Genomic DNA, 16450 nt, shown 5'->3' on the forward strand with positions numbered 1-16450 from the left:
ACAACCCCTGGAATGGGGCAGATGGCACTTATGACATTGCATTTTTAATATCAAACCTATCCTATCAGAGCACCCCTCCTTGAACTCCTCCAATTAGCTCCTCTAGACTAGCAACAACTAGTCTAGCAGTTAGCAAACTGCCCCAACAATTAGCCCAGCAGACTCGCAGACAACTGCGAGTCTGCTGGGCTAATCAGACGAACTACTTCTTAGTCCAACACTCTTAAAAATGATGGCAAATGCATTATGGAAGGAATTGTCGTGATGATGTCGTAAAGAGCAGGAGCTTCTTAAAGAAACAGACCAATTTCAAGGCATCAAATTACGAAGTCACATGTTTTTTTCAATTATTTTCAATTACGTTTGACATTGTACAGCATTTTTATATCAGCAGGAAACATAGTTATTTAATGTGCTATAAAATGGCGCCATGTCCCTGGAAAATACTTCATTTCAACCTGTTAAAAGCTACAAATCCTTTTCCTGTCATTTTAAAATTGTGCAGTACTTTGCGTTGGTTTATTGCGTAAAATCTAAATAAAATAATTTAAACTAATTTACTGCTGTTTAAATAAATATGAAAAGGTTTTCAAATTTGGTTAAGATTTTTCTTTCTTGTTTGGTTTTGACTCGTAAATTATAACATTTCTGAAGTGATGTGGTAGTTAATCTGCAAATATGAGCGTGATAATAGAACATTTCGAAACAAAACATACGCTTCCAACCATGTAGTCTGGAGCTTTAAATTAAGGGCGTTTTATCTTTATAGCCTAGTACCCGTAAACATCAATGTACTGTTCCCCACAGGAAGGAGACGGAACTCAGAAACAACGCATTTCCGGTTTCAGTCTCGAGCCACCAACACCAAAATGGCGAAGATCGCCAAAACACACGAAGGTACGTTTCTACTGAAATATTACATATATCCAATATCTACGTGATGCTTTTTTAGTGAGTTTTGGAAATGAATGCAATACTATCAGTAATTCCGGTAGTTTTACGGGTTATCATTTCTAGTTTGACGTTTAAAAGAGGATAAGGAGCAGGCCTGTTACGACGCAACGCGGACGGATTTATATAATGGCGCTGGTTGCTAATGCTAGGAAGCTAGCTAGCTTAACCTGAGCAACCTTCTGGCGCTTCTATCTTGTACTCGTAAAGAAAGTATTTTTTTATTGGTTTATACGCTAGATTTAACTGTATATAGTAGTCACGCTACCTCATATGCGGTTATTTTGTTGTTTTTGCAGCTTTACTATTAATAGCCATTGTTTGTCATAATGAGGCCAAAGCTCTTAGCATGACCCCCATGTAACACAACACCAGAAGCCCAGACACGGACACGCAGTTCGAGTCCAGCTACTTTCAACTGACGCTGAAACTTTCTTAAATGAAGACAAAACTAAAATAATCAAATTAACTCATTAATCTTTGTCGAACTCGACCATTACAAAATAATTTTTTTTACCAGCACCCAACAGAGTTACTCGCGTTTACCTTGGTTATGATTAATATGAATTAGCCTACATTAAAAGTTGCGCATGTCAGTTGTTTCTTTTTCGCCTGTCACAAAGCACTTGTTTTATCTTCAAAGACTAATTACTAATGACATGCAATATTAAAAGTCACTGTCATTTCGTTTTGTTTCCATCGACATATTTTGACAATAAGGTAGTTGAGATTTCTTAAGATAATATTTTAACTCATAGTCAAATTGAAAGTTAGAAATGAGCATATTAAGAACTGTAGCTCGGGTTGAGCAAACAATGATGATTTGCATAGCTGTGTATGAGGGATAGTAAATGTATTGGACATTTAATGTTGGATATGAATATGTTGGGGTCAAGGGACATTTTAAAAAGTCATACTAACGTAAAGAAGACTATGCCAGGGGACTTTGTGAATGTAGATGTTACAGAGGCAGATCCTCTGTGAAAATGATGACAATTGCAGAATCAAAACCAAAGAAAGTTCACAACAGTTTAATACAAAAGGCTCCCTTGAGTGACTTGATGACCATTGTCTATTTAAAAACAAAAAGTAATATTTTATATAGTTGTTTGACACTTTTCAGCCTATTCAAAGAGTAATGAAAGAATGTATTAAAAACGAATAAAACATGACAGCTTTTTTTTTTTCTATTTTTGCATTGGTCTTGGTACTAAAGGCAAAACACACATTGATTTAAATATGTAAATTGCTGAGTGTGTTTTTGGGCATGTCTCTTTTCTTTTATTCAAACAGCCCTACTCCAGTTGACCCTGACACCACATTGGGATGTGCTATGACTTAAAAAAAATGCTCCTTTTTTTGTCTGGAATGTAGATATCGAGGCCCAGATCCTGGAGATCCAGGGGATGAAGGCCACCCTGCAGGAGGAGAATGGAGAGCAGGGCGTGGGTCTGGTCTCCACTGGCTTCTACGACCAGGAGATCTATGGCGGCAGCGACAGCCGCTTTGCTGGATATGTCACTTCAATCGCAGCCAATGAGCAGGAGGATGTAAGTATTAAGTGAAGTTCTGTTGCTTGGCGATTCGAGTCTTGTCCCAGGGAGCTTGAATGCCTCCCGCAAACGTGTGTGTTCTGTTTGCGAGCTAGGAGGATCTTGCCAGTTTGGCGAGATTTGACTAGACTCCTGTTTGTCCTTCCTTCCCCAGGACGATGAAGACGACACGTCCACTAGCCTACTGGGGCAGAAGAAACCTGGCTACCACGCGCCAGTGGCAATACTCAACTCCATCCCTCAGTCAGATGAGCAGGTATGTCCACATCTATGTCCCTTTTGTGGATTTATTTCCAGAATGATTGAGCATTAAAAGGAAAAACAATTTCACAATTTTTTTTTGTGCTGCAGTACGACCCGTTCGCAGAACATCGTCCGCAGAAGATCGCCGATCGGGAGGACGAATACAAAGCCCGCCGCAGACATATGATCATCTCGCCCGAGCGTCTCGACCCTTTTGCTGACGGTAAATTTTTGTCGTTTTTCTTTCCATCACATCAAACACACCCTGTCTTTTCATTCCCCTCCCCACTGCTCAAATTAGTGAATTTCCCCCTTCTTGAACATCAGTAGCTTAGCTTTACTGTTCAACCCTTCGACCACATTGCACTACCTTGCTTCCCAGACTCTGTGCCTTCCCTGTGGTCAATCCTTTGTGGTCAAACGACATTTATATAATTTTCTATTTTCACACTAAGTAGAAGTATGGGCTCATCATTTGGTTGGGGAGAGAGTTAGTGTTCTGGTTTTGCAAATGAAACACTTTACTTTCTGATTTGCCTCTCAAACCATGCAGGGCTCACCATGTGTTGAGGGGGAGAGCTAGTTAGGTGTGGCCTAACAAACGTGGGTCGCAGATTTTGATGTATGTGTGTGTCGAAGGGTTAACGATCCCAAAACTGGCATACAGAGCATGTGAAGACATGGGTTAGGGTTTGGATGAGCTGTGCTTTTTTCATGCTGGGCACAGTCATGTAGATCTACGGCAGTCAGAGTGGAGCGGCCAGCGTAGAGGCAAATAGCAACTATTGTTGGAGTTCTGTGTGAAAGGCCCTGAAAAAGCTAATGAAAAACATCAAATTAGTCTTTGAGTAGATTTAAATCTTGGGCCTCTGGATTAATCTTCAATGTAAATGTTAGCGTCTTTATTCCTAGAAATACAGAAAACAAATCTTTGCTGCTTATCATTAATTTCAGTTTTTAGGAAGCAGATTTCCTTCTTTTTGATAAGAAAGTAAACAACCTGAATGTTTCAGGTTTGGTTGTAGTTTCTCTGAAAGCCTGCATGTAGCGAGAGCTCTCTGTATAAAGTTGTCATGTTAATATATTTTTATTTTACAGCTCTCCCCTGTAAAATAGAAATATGTTGCCAAGAAAAGTTGTGTGCCAAAATGCCACAGGCCCATACTAACTGTCCTTAATTTCTCTCCTACAGCAGTACTGCTTTGCCAGTCCTGTACTGCACTCTGTAAAGGGTGCAGCAACTCATCCTGTGTAGGTTATGGGGTCAGTTTGGTCAGGGTCCACTGGCCGCTTGTTTGGGAGGCTGTGAGGGGGAATGTGATGCAGCGCAGCTACTTCAAACCTCAGCCTCCTTTATTTGGCTTTTCAAAAATCCAACATAAAAGTTCAGATTTTTTGTTTTTTTTTGTTTTTTAAAACTTTTGGCTTCATACCTATCCACTCTTCCATAAGAGGAAGTCAAGGCCAAAATGAGAGAATTAGAAATCAGAGTGGCCACTGCATCCCACATATTTCTCTATAGTTGTAATGTTTTGCTTACATTCAAATAAATATATTGTTACTTTGCCAAACCTTAGCCTGAAAATTTTAGTTTCTTTTAGTAAAAGTAACAGTCAGAATCATTTATCTGTAACTTTTGGTGGGTAATTCCCAAGAAGATGCATTGTCCTATGAATGCCATGACTCATTGCAACACAGGTGGTATACTGTTGTGTGTGACTTCAAACCCTTTTCCAAAGTGTTACTAATGGTAAAGAGAAATTTTCTAGGCTTCTTTTCTGCCGGTTGAAGTCTGACTGCAGAAGGACCCTTGGCACTGAAAGTGTACGTATTCTGAGGAGCACAGCCCAGGAGCCCTGCATCAGTGATGGCTAGACTTCTTAATCCACTTAAAGAAATCATCACAACCTCAGCCTTTTTCATGTATCTTGTTTGTTGTTCTTTTAAAAATGCTATGACTCAATGTAAGAAAACTGTAGATTATTTTTTTTAACACAATTCAGTATAAGTTTGTTTTTGTTTTTTATCAGCTGTTTTGAACAGAACAGGAACATAAGTAAAGAGACAAGGTTAGCTGGCTGTGTTTGTACTTGCTGTGTTTGTGATGGCTGTTCTTTCAGAATCCTGATAAGTCTCCTTTGTCCTGTTGGTGCTCTTTCGCGCAGGGGGCAAAACACCGGACCCCAAGCTGCAGGTCAGATCGTATGTGGACGTGATGATGGAACAGAACCTGTCCAAAGAGGAGGTACGGTTCTGCACCAGCTTTTTTTTCTACTTTATAGTCTGTCTGTATTTATTATCTGCACCTTGGAACTGTAAAGACTTCAAAATTCTTCCTTACATTTTCAATCTACATGTCCATGCCATTCTACCATCTTCAATGTTTAGTTATTTTAAAAGCACAATTTTAAAGTTTTCCACTGGTGTCTAGCACATTAGGAGCCCTTTTAAGACCTAAGCTGCTCTATAAATACCACACACACCAAGCGCAAATTTTTTTTGTTTTTTATTTTTTATTTTATTTTTTATATTATTTCAACTTTGAATTCAGACCAACTCAAAGTCAGAATGAATCATATAAAAGCCAGTTTATTAAAAATATTTTCTGTTGTCTTTTTTATTTTTTTAAGTAAAAGGATTAGTAAAAAAAATTCATTAAAATTGAAAATGGAATTTGAGGTTTTATTTCTGAACCATATTGCCCAGGAATATGTAGGTTTCCATTCAGAAATTTTATTAAAGTGAGATCACTAGGAGTTACTTCTAGTCTTTGGATTCTCTGTGAATACAGGCCCAGCTCATTCTGAAGTGGTTGTATATTCAGCCAATGGAGAAATGGTTGCTGAGGACTTAACTTTTTATATATGCCTGTATGTGTTGTGAAGAGGATAATTGGTGGGCACTTGAAAGCCCTGATTTTTGGTCTGCTGTCGCAATTTTCTCTTGGTTGTCAGACAACTACTAGACAAAGTAGTGTCTTTGTTATAATGAGGTCACCATAGATGTTTGCATCTGGTTGAGGTGTAAGTGTGTAGTTTTGAAGTAGGAATGCAGTTACAGCCCCGTTACCATTAACCTTGGTCATTGTCTGTTGTGTTCGCAGAGGGAGATTCGTCTGCAGCTGGCAGAGAAGGCCAAGTCGGGGGATCTGAAAGCGGTCAATGGGTCTGCTGCCTCCCAAGCTGCTGCCAAACGAAAGCGCCGCTGGGACCAGACAGCTGACCAAACTCCATCCAACTCCACACCCAAAAAACTGTCCAGCTGGGACCAGGCAGACGCCGCGGCTGAGGTGAGCCGACCACATTCAGTCTGTCCATCCTGCTCCGCTTCAGGTGGTTTAAAAAAAAAAGGCTCTTCTGAACCTGGAGATTGTCCTCTGATTATTTCAGACTCCAGGACACACTCCTGCACACACACCTTCCAACAGCCGCTGGGACGAAACTCCTGGCCGCCCGAAGGGCAGTGAGACCCCAGGGGCCACGCCCAGCACCCGTATGTGGGACCCCACCCCCAGCCACACCCCAGCCGGCGCCGCCACGCCTGGGCGAGATACACCAGGGCACACTACGCCCGGCCACGGTGGCGCCACGGGGAGTGTCCGCAAGAACCGCTGGGACGAGACCCCAAAGACAGAGCGCGAGACGCCGGGACACGGCAGCGGCTGGGCTGAGACGCCGCGCACGGACAGAGGGGAGGAGTCGGTGGGGGAGACCCCGACCCCTGGAGCCAGCAAGAGGAAGTCTCGGTGGGATGAAACACCTGCCAGCCAAATGGGCTCCTCTACACCGCTGCTGACCCCTGGAAAAACTCCATTAGGAACGCCAGCCATGAACATGGCCACACCTACACCCGGTACACATCCCTCTGCATCAAGAATACATCAACTGTGTTTCCATTCATCATGTCATTGCTGAATTGGACAGTTAAAAAATAAGTTAACTTAATGACAGCACAGTTAAAAAAAAACAACTGTTGATAAAAAAGTTTTGGTGTTTTTTTTTTGTTGTTTTGTTTATTAAATTATTTATTGCATAGACAAACTTATTCATGTGTGATTTCAATTGTGTTTCTTACTTAATGGAAACACCAAAATTGTGAAATTATGTTTTTGACATTAGCAAAATATTGACAATTTTCTGTGCCTTTGTAATGGCAACACAATATATGAAGAATTACGTTTTCTGCTGTTGTCTCTTTCTGAATCAAACTGTTTATTCCAGGACACCTGATGAGCATGACCCCTGAGCAGCTCCAGGCCTGGAGGTGGGAACGGGAGATTGATGAGAGGAACCGACCTCTGACCGACGAAGAGCTGGACGCCATGTTCCCAGAAGGATACAAGGTCTGTTTCTCTTCTTAGTGTCACAGAGGTTGACTCAACAGCAGACAGTAAACTGGGTTTGACCAGTTTTTTCAGATTTGACCAAATCTGAAAAAACATCACGATGTACAGCCCTGCAGCAGTTGATCCAAGGGCTGCAGCTAACAATTATTTTAGCAATCAATTATTCTGATGATCAGTTGTATAAAAAATTGGGGCATTTTGCTGCTTTAAATTTAACCACATGAACTAGTTTTAAACAAAATTTGAGATAGATTAAAATATGCAAATAACATAAAAATCTTATTCCTTTTCAAATTAGAAAGTAAACATTTTATTGCCTGGAATGCAATAACAGCGTTCCTTCAGTGAATTAATTTAATCACTAGTCTATTGATAATTATTGATTAGATTTTTGTTTTAAATATTTGAACGACTACAAAACTGGCAATGTCTCTAACCTTAGTTAACTGGAACTGAGGAGTTTTAGCGGCTGAAGCCTTTCCTCTGCCTACGTCTCCCAGAATGCTGTGCAGTTCTGCATCTGAATTCAGTGACATTTTACTGCACTTATTTTCTATTGATGTTGATGCCGTGTCTGTGGCGATATATATATTGTTACTGGTTTATTGCCCAACACTGCTGTGAGCTGTTGCCAGGGAGACCCAGGACTCAGTCTGTCCTTCGTGTCTGCAGGTGTTGCCTCCTCCAGCGGGTTACGTACCGATCCGTACTCCGGCCCGTAAGCTGTCAGCCACTCCCACCCCAATCGGAGGCATGACGGGCTTCCACATGCAGGCAGAGGACCGGACCACCAAGCAGATGAATGACCAGCCCTCAGGAAACCTCCCATTCCTCAAACCTGATGACATTCAGTACTTTGACAAACTGCTGGTAAGCACCAACACCGTATACTAATCATTTATAACTAACACACAATATATAACTAACACTAACTAACTAACATGAGGACAGTTTGAAGTCATTAACTATTTGCTTTAGGTGGAGGTGGACGAATCAACTCTGAGCCCCGAGGAACAGAAGGAAAGGAAGATCATGAAGCTGCTGCTGAAGATTAAGAATGGAACTCCACCCATGAGAAAGGTTGGTTTCTGATTGTCATGATGCGTTTCTATTCCTGTGGAAAATCAACATCCAACACTGAGCCACTGTCCAGGCTACCATGTTTTGGGAGCAGTGGACATAAACCATCAAGGCTCCAATTTGCAAAGAAACCCATCACACTTTCCCCGATTCTGAAAATGTTCACAAATTAGAGACGCCCCTGTGGGGGCGCTGCACCAAGATCCACTGAAGGAAACAACACAAACCCCTTAGAAGACGCTGAACAAAAAAATTCTTTACAAAAACATAAATGAAGTTATGTCAGATTTTAACAGCTGTAGGATTTCTCTTGTCTGTACTTTAAAGACCATGAGTAATTTCTCCTACTGGCTCTAGACTCACGTTTGTTTTGGTTGTATTTACTCATGTGAAAGTCTCTGATGCTTCCTGCCAACTAGCAGAACTTTGTCCAGTTACAAAATGATCCCTTTGAGTATTTATGTAAAGTCGGCATCACTGAACTGCTTTGTGAACACATACCTGTGAAGAAGAAAACAGCCCTAGCTGTTGTTAGAATCAAGTTACACTGTAGTAAAAACTGTGTATTTGTTGGCAAGCTACTCCCATCCAAAGTGTTAAATATTAGCAAATGTATGTAGAACAACACTAATATCAAATGTAGAAGTGTGAACTTGCAAGCAATTTCACTATGATCTAAATAAACTGAAGAAGAACAAGTATGTGCATGGAAACAGTGTGTGTAGATCTGCGGGTGATGAGCAGTTCTGTCTTCCCCCGTCAGGCCGCTCTGCGCCAGATAACAGACAAAGCTCGAGAGTTTGGAGCAGGTCCCCTCTTCAACCAGATTCTGCCGCTGCTCATGTCCCCCACCCTGGAAGACCAGGAGCGCCATCTGCTGGTCAAGGTCATCGACCGCATCCTCTACAAACTGGACGACCTGGTCCGGCCGTATGTACACAAGGTGGGCTCGGTTTTAGATTTGTGCTTGCTCCAGTGGATTCCCTTTGCTAGCGTTGACTCTCAAACTTTTCTTCTTCTTGTTTCCAGATCCTGGTGGTGATCGAGCCGCTGCTGATCGATGAGGACTACTACGCCAGAGTTGAAGGCAGAGAAATCATCTCCAACTTGGCAAAGGTAATGTTGGAACAGATTTTTCTTGTTGTCCCGAGGTGGGTTTTTTTTTTTGCGAACCATTCTCGCCTGTTGGACCGGTCTGTGGTCAGAACAGGGCTAGTTGTTCGCCAGAGTGATACCAACATGAGAGCAAGCAGACCTGATGTTCACAACTCGTCTGTTCTCAACCTGCACCTGTTGGGCACAAACCTTTGACTATATTATTCTTTTTTTTATTTATTTATTAATATTTCTGAATTAAAATGTCTTTTTAATTTTTCTTATGTTGAAGACCTATTCTCTTGTCCAGTAACTGTATTTATGTTTTATGGCCTTATTAATCAGCCAAAATAATGGAGTCAAAGGTACTTACCTGTCAAGAAAAAAAACCCCAACAAAAACAAGCAAATAAAGTTATTTGACTTTATTTTATGCAGAAAAGGGATATTATCCTTAAAAAAGATTTTGCACGTTTGCGATATTTAGCAAAGTTTAATCAATTTAATAAAAGTTGATTTGGGTGCAGCAAAGTCGGCTGTTCAGTTTGTTATAGAAACTTGCTTATAACTAAATCAACAATTAGTTTAGGCGTTTTCCATTGTAAGAAATCATCTGATTATTTTAGTCATCCCTCAATCTTGCAAATAATCGGCTCAAAAAATTGCCACAGTCGACGTGTTTTTCATTTAGGAATTTAAATCTTATGTAAATAATACAGACATTAAAAGTTGCAAGCCAACAAATTAATTTCATAAGCAATATATATATTAAAATAAAAAAATAAACATTTTATTCCCTAAATTGCAATAACACAGCATTCATCCAGTGAATTTGAACGAGGAGAAGCTAAAATGATTCCATTTGAGAGGTTTTGGCTAAAACATGTTTACAAAGGTGTTTTTATCTTGAACTTAAAATGTATACATATTTTCTGTTTTGGTTTAATTACTGCTCTGAATTTCTTTTTTAGCCAATAGCCTTTTTTGATTCTATCCTCCAGATAACAACTAATTGATTACCAAATTAGTTGGTTATATTATTAATTGATTGATCACAAATACTACGATTATTCATTGAAACCCTCATTAGAAAATGTATATATAGTCTGTGCAGCTTTGAGTTAAGTTTATTTTTCAGCAAATGGCCTGTTTTGAGTCTATACTCCAGTTAATAATAAATTGATTACCAAATTAGGTAACAAATTTTTTTAAAGGCACGTGTGTTCAGGAGAAAATGATCGCAAGGGTCAGTAATGGCTCCTGGGCCACCCTTTGGATATCCCTGCACTAATGTATGTCGTGGGATGTGACAAAATAATTGTCCAAATCTTCATATATTTTGTCTTACCTGGAACCTGTCCTTCTGTTGCGTGCGTCAGGCTGCCGGGTTGGCCACGATGATCTCTACGATGCGACCCGATATCGACAACATGGACGAGTACGTCAGAAACACGACCGCTCGAGCCTTCGCCGTGGTGGCGTCCGCCCTGGGTATTCCCTCGCTCCTCCCCTTCCTCAAAGCCGTGTGCAAAAGCAAGAAATCGTGGCAGGCCAGACACACAGGCATCAAGATCGTGCAGCAGATCGCCATCCTGATGGGCTGCGCCATCCTGCCTCACCTGCGCAGCTTGGTGGAGATCATTGAACACGGTCAGTTCAGCGCTGATCTCTGGAAACTTTAACTGGCTTCACAAACAACATGCTGTAGTTTATTTAACATGGTTTTGAATTCTACTCACTAATCTTGACCACATTTGTTGAAGCGTAGAAAATGCTCTTAGAATATTATTACAGTTACAGATTACTACCCAGGTTTTAGTTTCAACCAGCTTTTGGCAGCTTTTTCACCTCTCACTAGAGTTACTCAATTTAAAAGGTTTAGATTTCCACAATTGTTTCTGAAGCTTTCCGTGGAAACCTCTAGTGGACTTATAACTTATTTATTGGAACAGATTGTAATGTAAACAAATCATCATACTTGAATATAAATCTCTGTTTTGTTTTGCAAAACGCAAATAGTTAATTCCTCCCATATCTTCAGTAAAAACATTTTAAGAAATGTTTTTACTGAAGATTATTCTAAATGTATTTTCCCTAGCCGTGTTTAAAATCATAACTGCAAGTTAATTTGTTTAAATCCAGCTTTATTCCCAGGAATTTCTCTTATTTGCCATAGAAAGTTTCCAAGTCAGAAAGTTTCCACCCATATGTGTGAAATTGTTAAACCCTGACTGTCCCCCTGGTGGCGCTGTAGGTCTGGTGGACGAGCAGCAGAAGGTGAGGACCATCAGCGCTCTGGCCATAGCTGCCCTGGCCGAGGCCGCCACTCCCTACGGAATCGAGTCGTTTGACTCTGTGCTGAAGCCGCTGTGGAAGGGCATCCGGCAGCACAGAGGAAAGGTGAGCGTCTCACTCTGCTTCACTCTTCCTAATGCAAGATCCACACCCAGCGCTGAGCCTGGACGTGGCTGCAGCGTGAATATTTGCTTGCTACATCGTCTCCGTCGAGGAGCTGCTGCTGCTGGCTGAAGTCCGGTGACACACCGTTACTACTCTGCCAGGAGCAGTGGACAAAAAAAAAAAGAAGAAGAAGAAATAATTCAAATCTATTAGTACGATTTAATGTTTAACTTCTAACGTCTCTTGATGTCTCCAGGGTCTGGCTGCGTTCCTCAAAGCTATTGGCTACTTGATCCCCCTGATGGATGCCGAATACGCAAACTACTACACCAGGGAGGTGATGCTGATTCTCATCAGAGAGTTCCAGTCTCCTGATGAGGAGATGAAGAAGATTGTGCTGAAGGTAAGTGGCAGCTGGCAGTTGTCCTGGTGCGAACTGGAGGCGGCTCATTCTCGCCTGTTCAGCCGTAACGTGGCTGCAGCAGGGCTAGTAGTCCGCTACATCAACACCAGCATGAGACTCGCCAGAAACATCAGCTGCTCTCTTTCTGGTCTCACCCTGCACCCGCTGGTTACATTCTCACTCCGATCTCCTAGGGATCTTTATTTACAATGACATAAATATTAATTTAAAGACAAACTGAACAGAAATCACCCAGTGTTTCTGTTTTTGTCTCTCAGGTGGTGAAGCAGTGTTGTGGCACGGATGGTGTGGAAGCAAACTACATCAAAACTGAGATCCTGCCCCCGTTCTTCAAGCACTTCTGGCAGCACAGGATGGCTCTGGACAGACGCAACTACAGACAGGTCAGTGAGCAGCATGGAAGCATTTAATGTTGAAGCTATGAAATCTAAGTAGCTGCAAAATTGAAGTTCCCCTTTTGTTCTTTTTTTTTTGTTTTTTATTGCTTTTTACATAAAATTTTCTACATGTCTTCAGTGTTAGAAAGGGGCAGAGGGCTATGCAGCTTCATTATTTCCTGAATAGCTGATGCACATGGCTAAGGTTTGCCCTTTCTGTGTTTCCAGCTGGTGGACACCACCGTGGAGCTGGCTAACAAAGTGGGAGCTGCCGAGATCATTTCCCGTATTGTTGACGACCTGAAAGACGAGGCGGAGCAGTACAGGAAGATGGTGATGGAGACCATCGAGAAGATCATGGGGAACCTGGGAGCCGCTGACATTGACCACAAGCTGGAGGAGCAGCTGATCGACGGCATCCTGTACGCCTTCCAGGAGCAGACTACAGAGGTGAGGAAGGAGCTCTGTTCACGACCTCATCTAAACGTTTGGCTTTTCCTGTAACTGAACTGAATTCCTCCTCTTTCCTTTTTCTTTCCCTCCTGTGTGAAGGATTCTGTTATGCTGAATGGGTTTGGTACAGTGGTGAACGCACTGGGGAAGCGTGTGAAGCCATACCTGCCTCAGATCTGCGGTACGGTCCTGTGGCGTCTCAACAACAAGTCAGCCAAAGTCCGCCAGCAGGCGGCCGACCTCATTTCCCGCACGGCGGTGGTGATGAAAACCTGTCAGGAGGTGAGCACTGCGCCACGCCGCATCGAAGCCCGTCGGGTCTGACCGGCTGCTCCAGCTCATGCTCTCTGATGTTTGTCCCTGCAGGAGAAGCTGATGGGTCACTTGGGTGTGGTTCTGTACGAGTACCTGGGAGAGGAGTACCCCGAGGTCCTGGGCAGCATCCTGGGAGCGCTGAAGGCCATTGTTAATGTCATAGGTATGAGAGAGCGTCTCCTTAGCAACAGCACTGCTGCTACCATCCTGTTTTAAATGTGTTTTTTACAGCTTCTAACTATATGGACTTCAGGTCAGCTCACAGAACGAGTCGTTAAGTAGAAACCAGGTTTTGAAAATATTTAATTTCATTTCCAATTTTTAATTTTTTTAAAAATTTTTTTAAAGAAAAAGTGAGAAATTGTTAAAAATCTAAACTGGTATGAAAAAATGCTATGTCATTCTGCTCACCCTTTATTAAAAGCTAGATTTAAAAAAAATGTTTGTATGATAAATTTTTTTCTTTCATTCTTAGCCTTTTTTTTCTTTATTAATTACCCATTAAGCTTAAGAATTACATGGAAAGATTTTGCTTTTTGCTTATGATAGGGATGCACAAGATGACTCCACCAATTAAAGACCTGCTTCCTCGTTTGACACCCATCCTGAAGAATCGGCATGAGAAGGTTCAGGAGAACTGCATCGACCTGGTGGGCCGAATCGCTGATAGGTCAGTGCAGTCTGCATGAACAACATTCTGATTCGGTGTTGTGCAGCCCGTGTCTTGGCCGATCTCGTTCTAACGTTTGTTCCTCATGTAGGGGTGCTGAGTACGTGTCAGCCAGAGAGTGGATGAGGATTTGCTTTGAGTTGCTGGAGTTGCTCAAAGCTCACAAAAAGGCAATTCGCAGAGCTACCGTCAACACGTTTGGTTATATTGCCAAAGCCATCGGGTCAGTTCAGATGTTTGCTTCCTGTATGCTAACCCGTAGGAATCTTTACTCTGTTTCTTACCCCATTTTGTTTTCCCTCTCTCCTTTCAGGCCTCATGACGTGTTGGCCACTCTGCTGAACAACCTGAAGGTCCAGGAGCGTCAGAACCGCGTGTGTACAACCGTGGCCATTGCCATCGTGGCGGAGACCTGTTCACCGTTCACGGTGCTGCCGGCACTCATGAACGAATACAGAGTGCCTGAGCTGAACGTGCAGAACGGTGTCCTGAAGTCGCTCTCGTTCCTGTTCGAGTACATCGGAGAAATGGGAAAAGACTACATCTACGCTGTCACACCTCTGCTGGAGGACGCATTAATGGACAGGTGATGCGCCTCAGTTTGAAAGATTTCTAGCAAGTTATTGGCATATCTAAAACAACTCCCTGGTGAGTTAAAATGTCTTAGATTTCTCATGGGAATTTACTTGAGTGTGGCTTTAAGAGGATCTTAGTTTTAAATGTGACTTCCTAAAACCTACAGATGCCTTGGAGAAACCATGTATATAAGAAATAGAGCGTTTAATTTTAATTTGTTGGATTGGCCTTTCCAATTACATCATTCAAGAGGCAAAATAGAAATGTGTGTGGAGAAGAACCTGTCCAGACACATGACTCAGGGTTTCACCCAGAAAACTTACTAGGCTTGCTTGAGCAGTCATCCAGCAGCCTACCCTGTTTTTTAGTTAAATGTTTAAAGTTGACAGAAAATGTAAAAGTATGACAAGCTAATGATGTGTTTTTACGTAGGTAAAGCCTGAAGGCCCGCCAGGCTTATGATATACTGGGAAAACCATGTGACTGGTTTAAGAGCGTTCTTTAGATGTCGTTCTGAACTTGTTTCTTTGTCACCCTGCAGAGATTTGGTCCACAGACAGACCGCCAGCGCTGTCGTCCAGCACATGTCTCTGGGTGTCTACGGTTTTGGCTGTGAAGACTCCCTCAACCATTTACTGAATTACGTGTGGCCCAACGTTTTTGAGACGTCTCCCCACGTCATCCAGGCTGTTATGGGCGCCCTGGAGGGGCTGAGAGTGGCCCTCGGCCCCTGCCGCATGCTGCAGTACTGCTTACAGGTAAGGATGAGAGATGTTAGAACTGTATGACTAGAGAGGATGGTACGTAGATATGTTTCATTGAATATGTTCATTGTTTAACCCCGTCTGTCTCTGCAGGGTCTGTTCCATCCGGCCCGGAAGGTGAGAGACGTCTATTGGAAGATTTACAACTCCATCTACATTGGTTCCCAGGACGCCCTGATTGCTCATTACCCACAGGTCTACAACGATGAGAAGAACGTCTACGTCCGCTATGAGCTCGAATACGTTTTGTAAATACACTTGGTTTATTTTTTTTCCTCTTCCCAACCCTGATCAGCTCTAGATCCGTCGCCTGTGGGTCAGTTTTTATTTAGTGGCTTTGTGCTTACATTCAGTTTCTTCTATTAGAGTGAAAAAATCCAAATGTGAAAGAAGAAACCTTGTAGAGTCTGTATGTATTTTTTACTTTTAACTTGTGTTTCCTGTAAGAAGCAGTTGAGGCCAGAAGATTGTCTAGGAACACAGGGCTGTCGTCAGCACATTTTAAATATCGGGATCATTTTGTCTGTTTAATTGGTTATGATAGACTTCTGTACCACCCAGACCTTCTCCATTTTTCACATCACTTCTGTTCTTAGATCAAGGCTTTATTCAACCAAATAAAAGGTTTGTGTACAAAATCCTGTTTCTGGTTGAGTTTTTTTCTCGATGCCACACGTGTGGTGTATTTGCATCCAGGAAGAATGTCATGGATCTTGTCTTCTCTTTACTGTCCTGGGTAGCAAATGAACTTGTAGTAAAGTGACAGATTAAGAAAATAAAAACCTCCACATATTCATCAACTGTGACTTGCACCTCCCCCTCCCCTCAGTTCAGCTCACTTCTGCACCACAGACTCTCTGACCCAGATTCCCTTGCAGACGGCTGAACTGAGGCCATATTGTTCCCTCTCTGATCCGTTTGTGTCGTTTGCTCACATTTGGACTTGTTGCAAAGTATTTGTATCTGTTTCGATTTCGAACATTGGAAACAAGTAAATTGTGTGTTCAGCATGCAGAAGAGAGCACAAGGTGACAAGATTTTTACGATTAAGACGAGTGTTGACGTTGGATCACTTGCAAAAAGACATTCTCTGCATACCAGATTGAGAGGTTAGTTTTCACAGGACAGTGAACATAATCCAGTGAGAAATGACCCTGGTCTAATTATATGCCAGAAAGAGCCTCACAATTAAACCTTCTGTCAAG

General features: G+C 42.1%; 1 protein-coding gene across 3 annotated transcripts; it reads left to right on the forward strand.

The window, feature by feature from the left end:
• The first annotated feature begins 786 nt into the window (after positions 1–786).
• Positions 787–15883, forward strand: sf3b1 (splicing factor 3b, subunit 1). Of its 3 annotated transcripts, XM_055059865.1 has the most exons (24): positions 788–897; positions 2326–2501; positions 2659–2760; positions 2856–2970; positions 4913–4992; positions 5851–6036; positions 6137–6599; positions 6968–7089; positions 7765–7962; positions 8071–8172; positions 8936–9115; positions 9202–9288; positions 10646–10916; positions 11521–11666; positions 11923–12069; positions 12348–12473; positions 12696–12917; positions 13020–13202; positions 13287–13398; positions 13785–13905; positions 13997–14128; positions 14219–14491; positions 15023–15239; positions 15339–15883. In XM_055059865.1, the coding sequence occupies exons 1-24, from the start codon at positions 870–872 to the stop codon at positions 15495–15497; spliced, it is 3948 nt and encodes a 1315-aa protein (XP_054915840.1). In that variant the 5' UTR covers positions 788–869; the 3' UTR covers positions 15498–15883. The 3 variants fall into 3 exon arrangements, with proteins under 3 accessions (XP_054915842.1, XP_054915840.1, XP_054915841.1); XM_055059866.1 differs by lacking the exons at positions 788–897; positions 2326–2501; positions 2659–2760; positions 2856–2970 and adding an exon at positions 4168–4571; XM_055059867.1 differs by lacking the exons at positions 5851–6036; positions 6137–6599; positions 6968–7089; ... (14 more) ...; positions 15023–15239; positions 15339–15883 and having other exon boundaries at positions 787–897; positions 3940–4956.
• The last annotated feature ends 567 nt before the right edge of the window (positions 15884–16450 follow it).

Source organism: Poeciliopsis prolifica, unplaced genomic scaffold (assembly GCF_027474105.1).
Source record: "Poeciliopsis prolifica strain line A6 unplaced genomic scaffold, Auburn_PproV2 SCAFFOLD056, whole genome shotgun sequence".
Taxonomy (NCBI): Eukaryota; Metazoa; Chordata; class Actinopteri; order Cyprinodontiformes; family Poeciliidae; genus Poeciliopsis; species Poeciliopsis prolifica.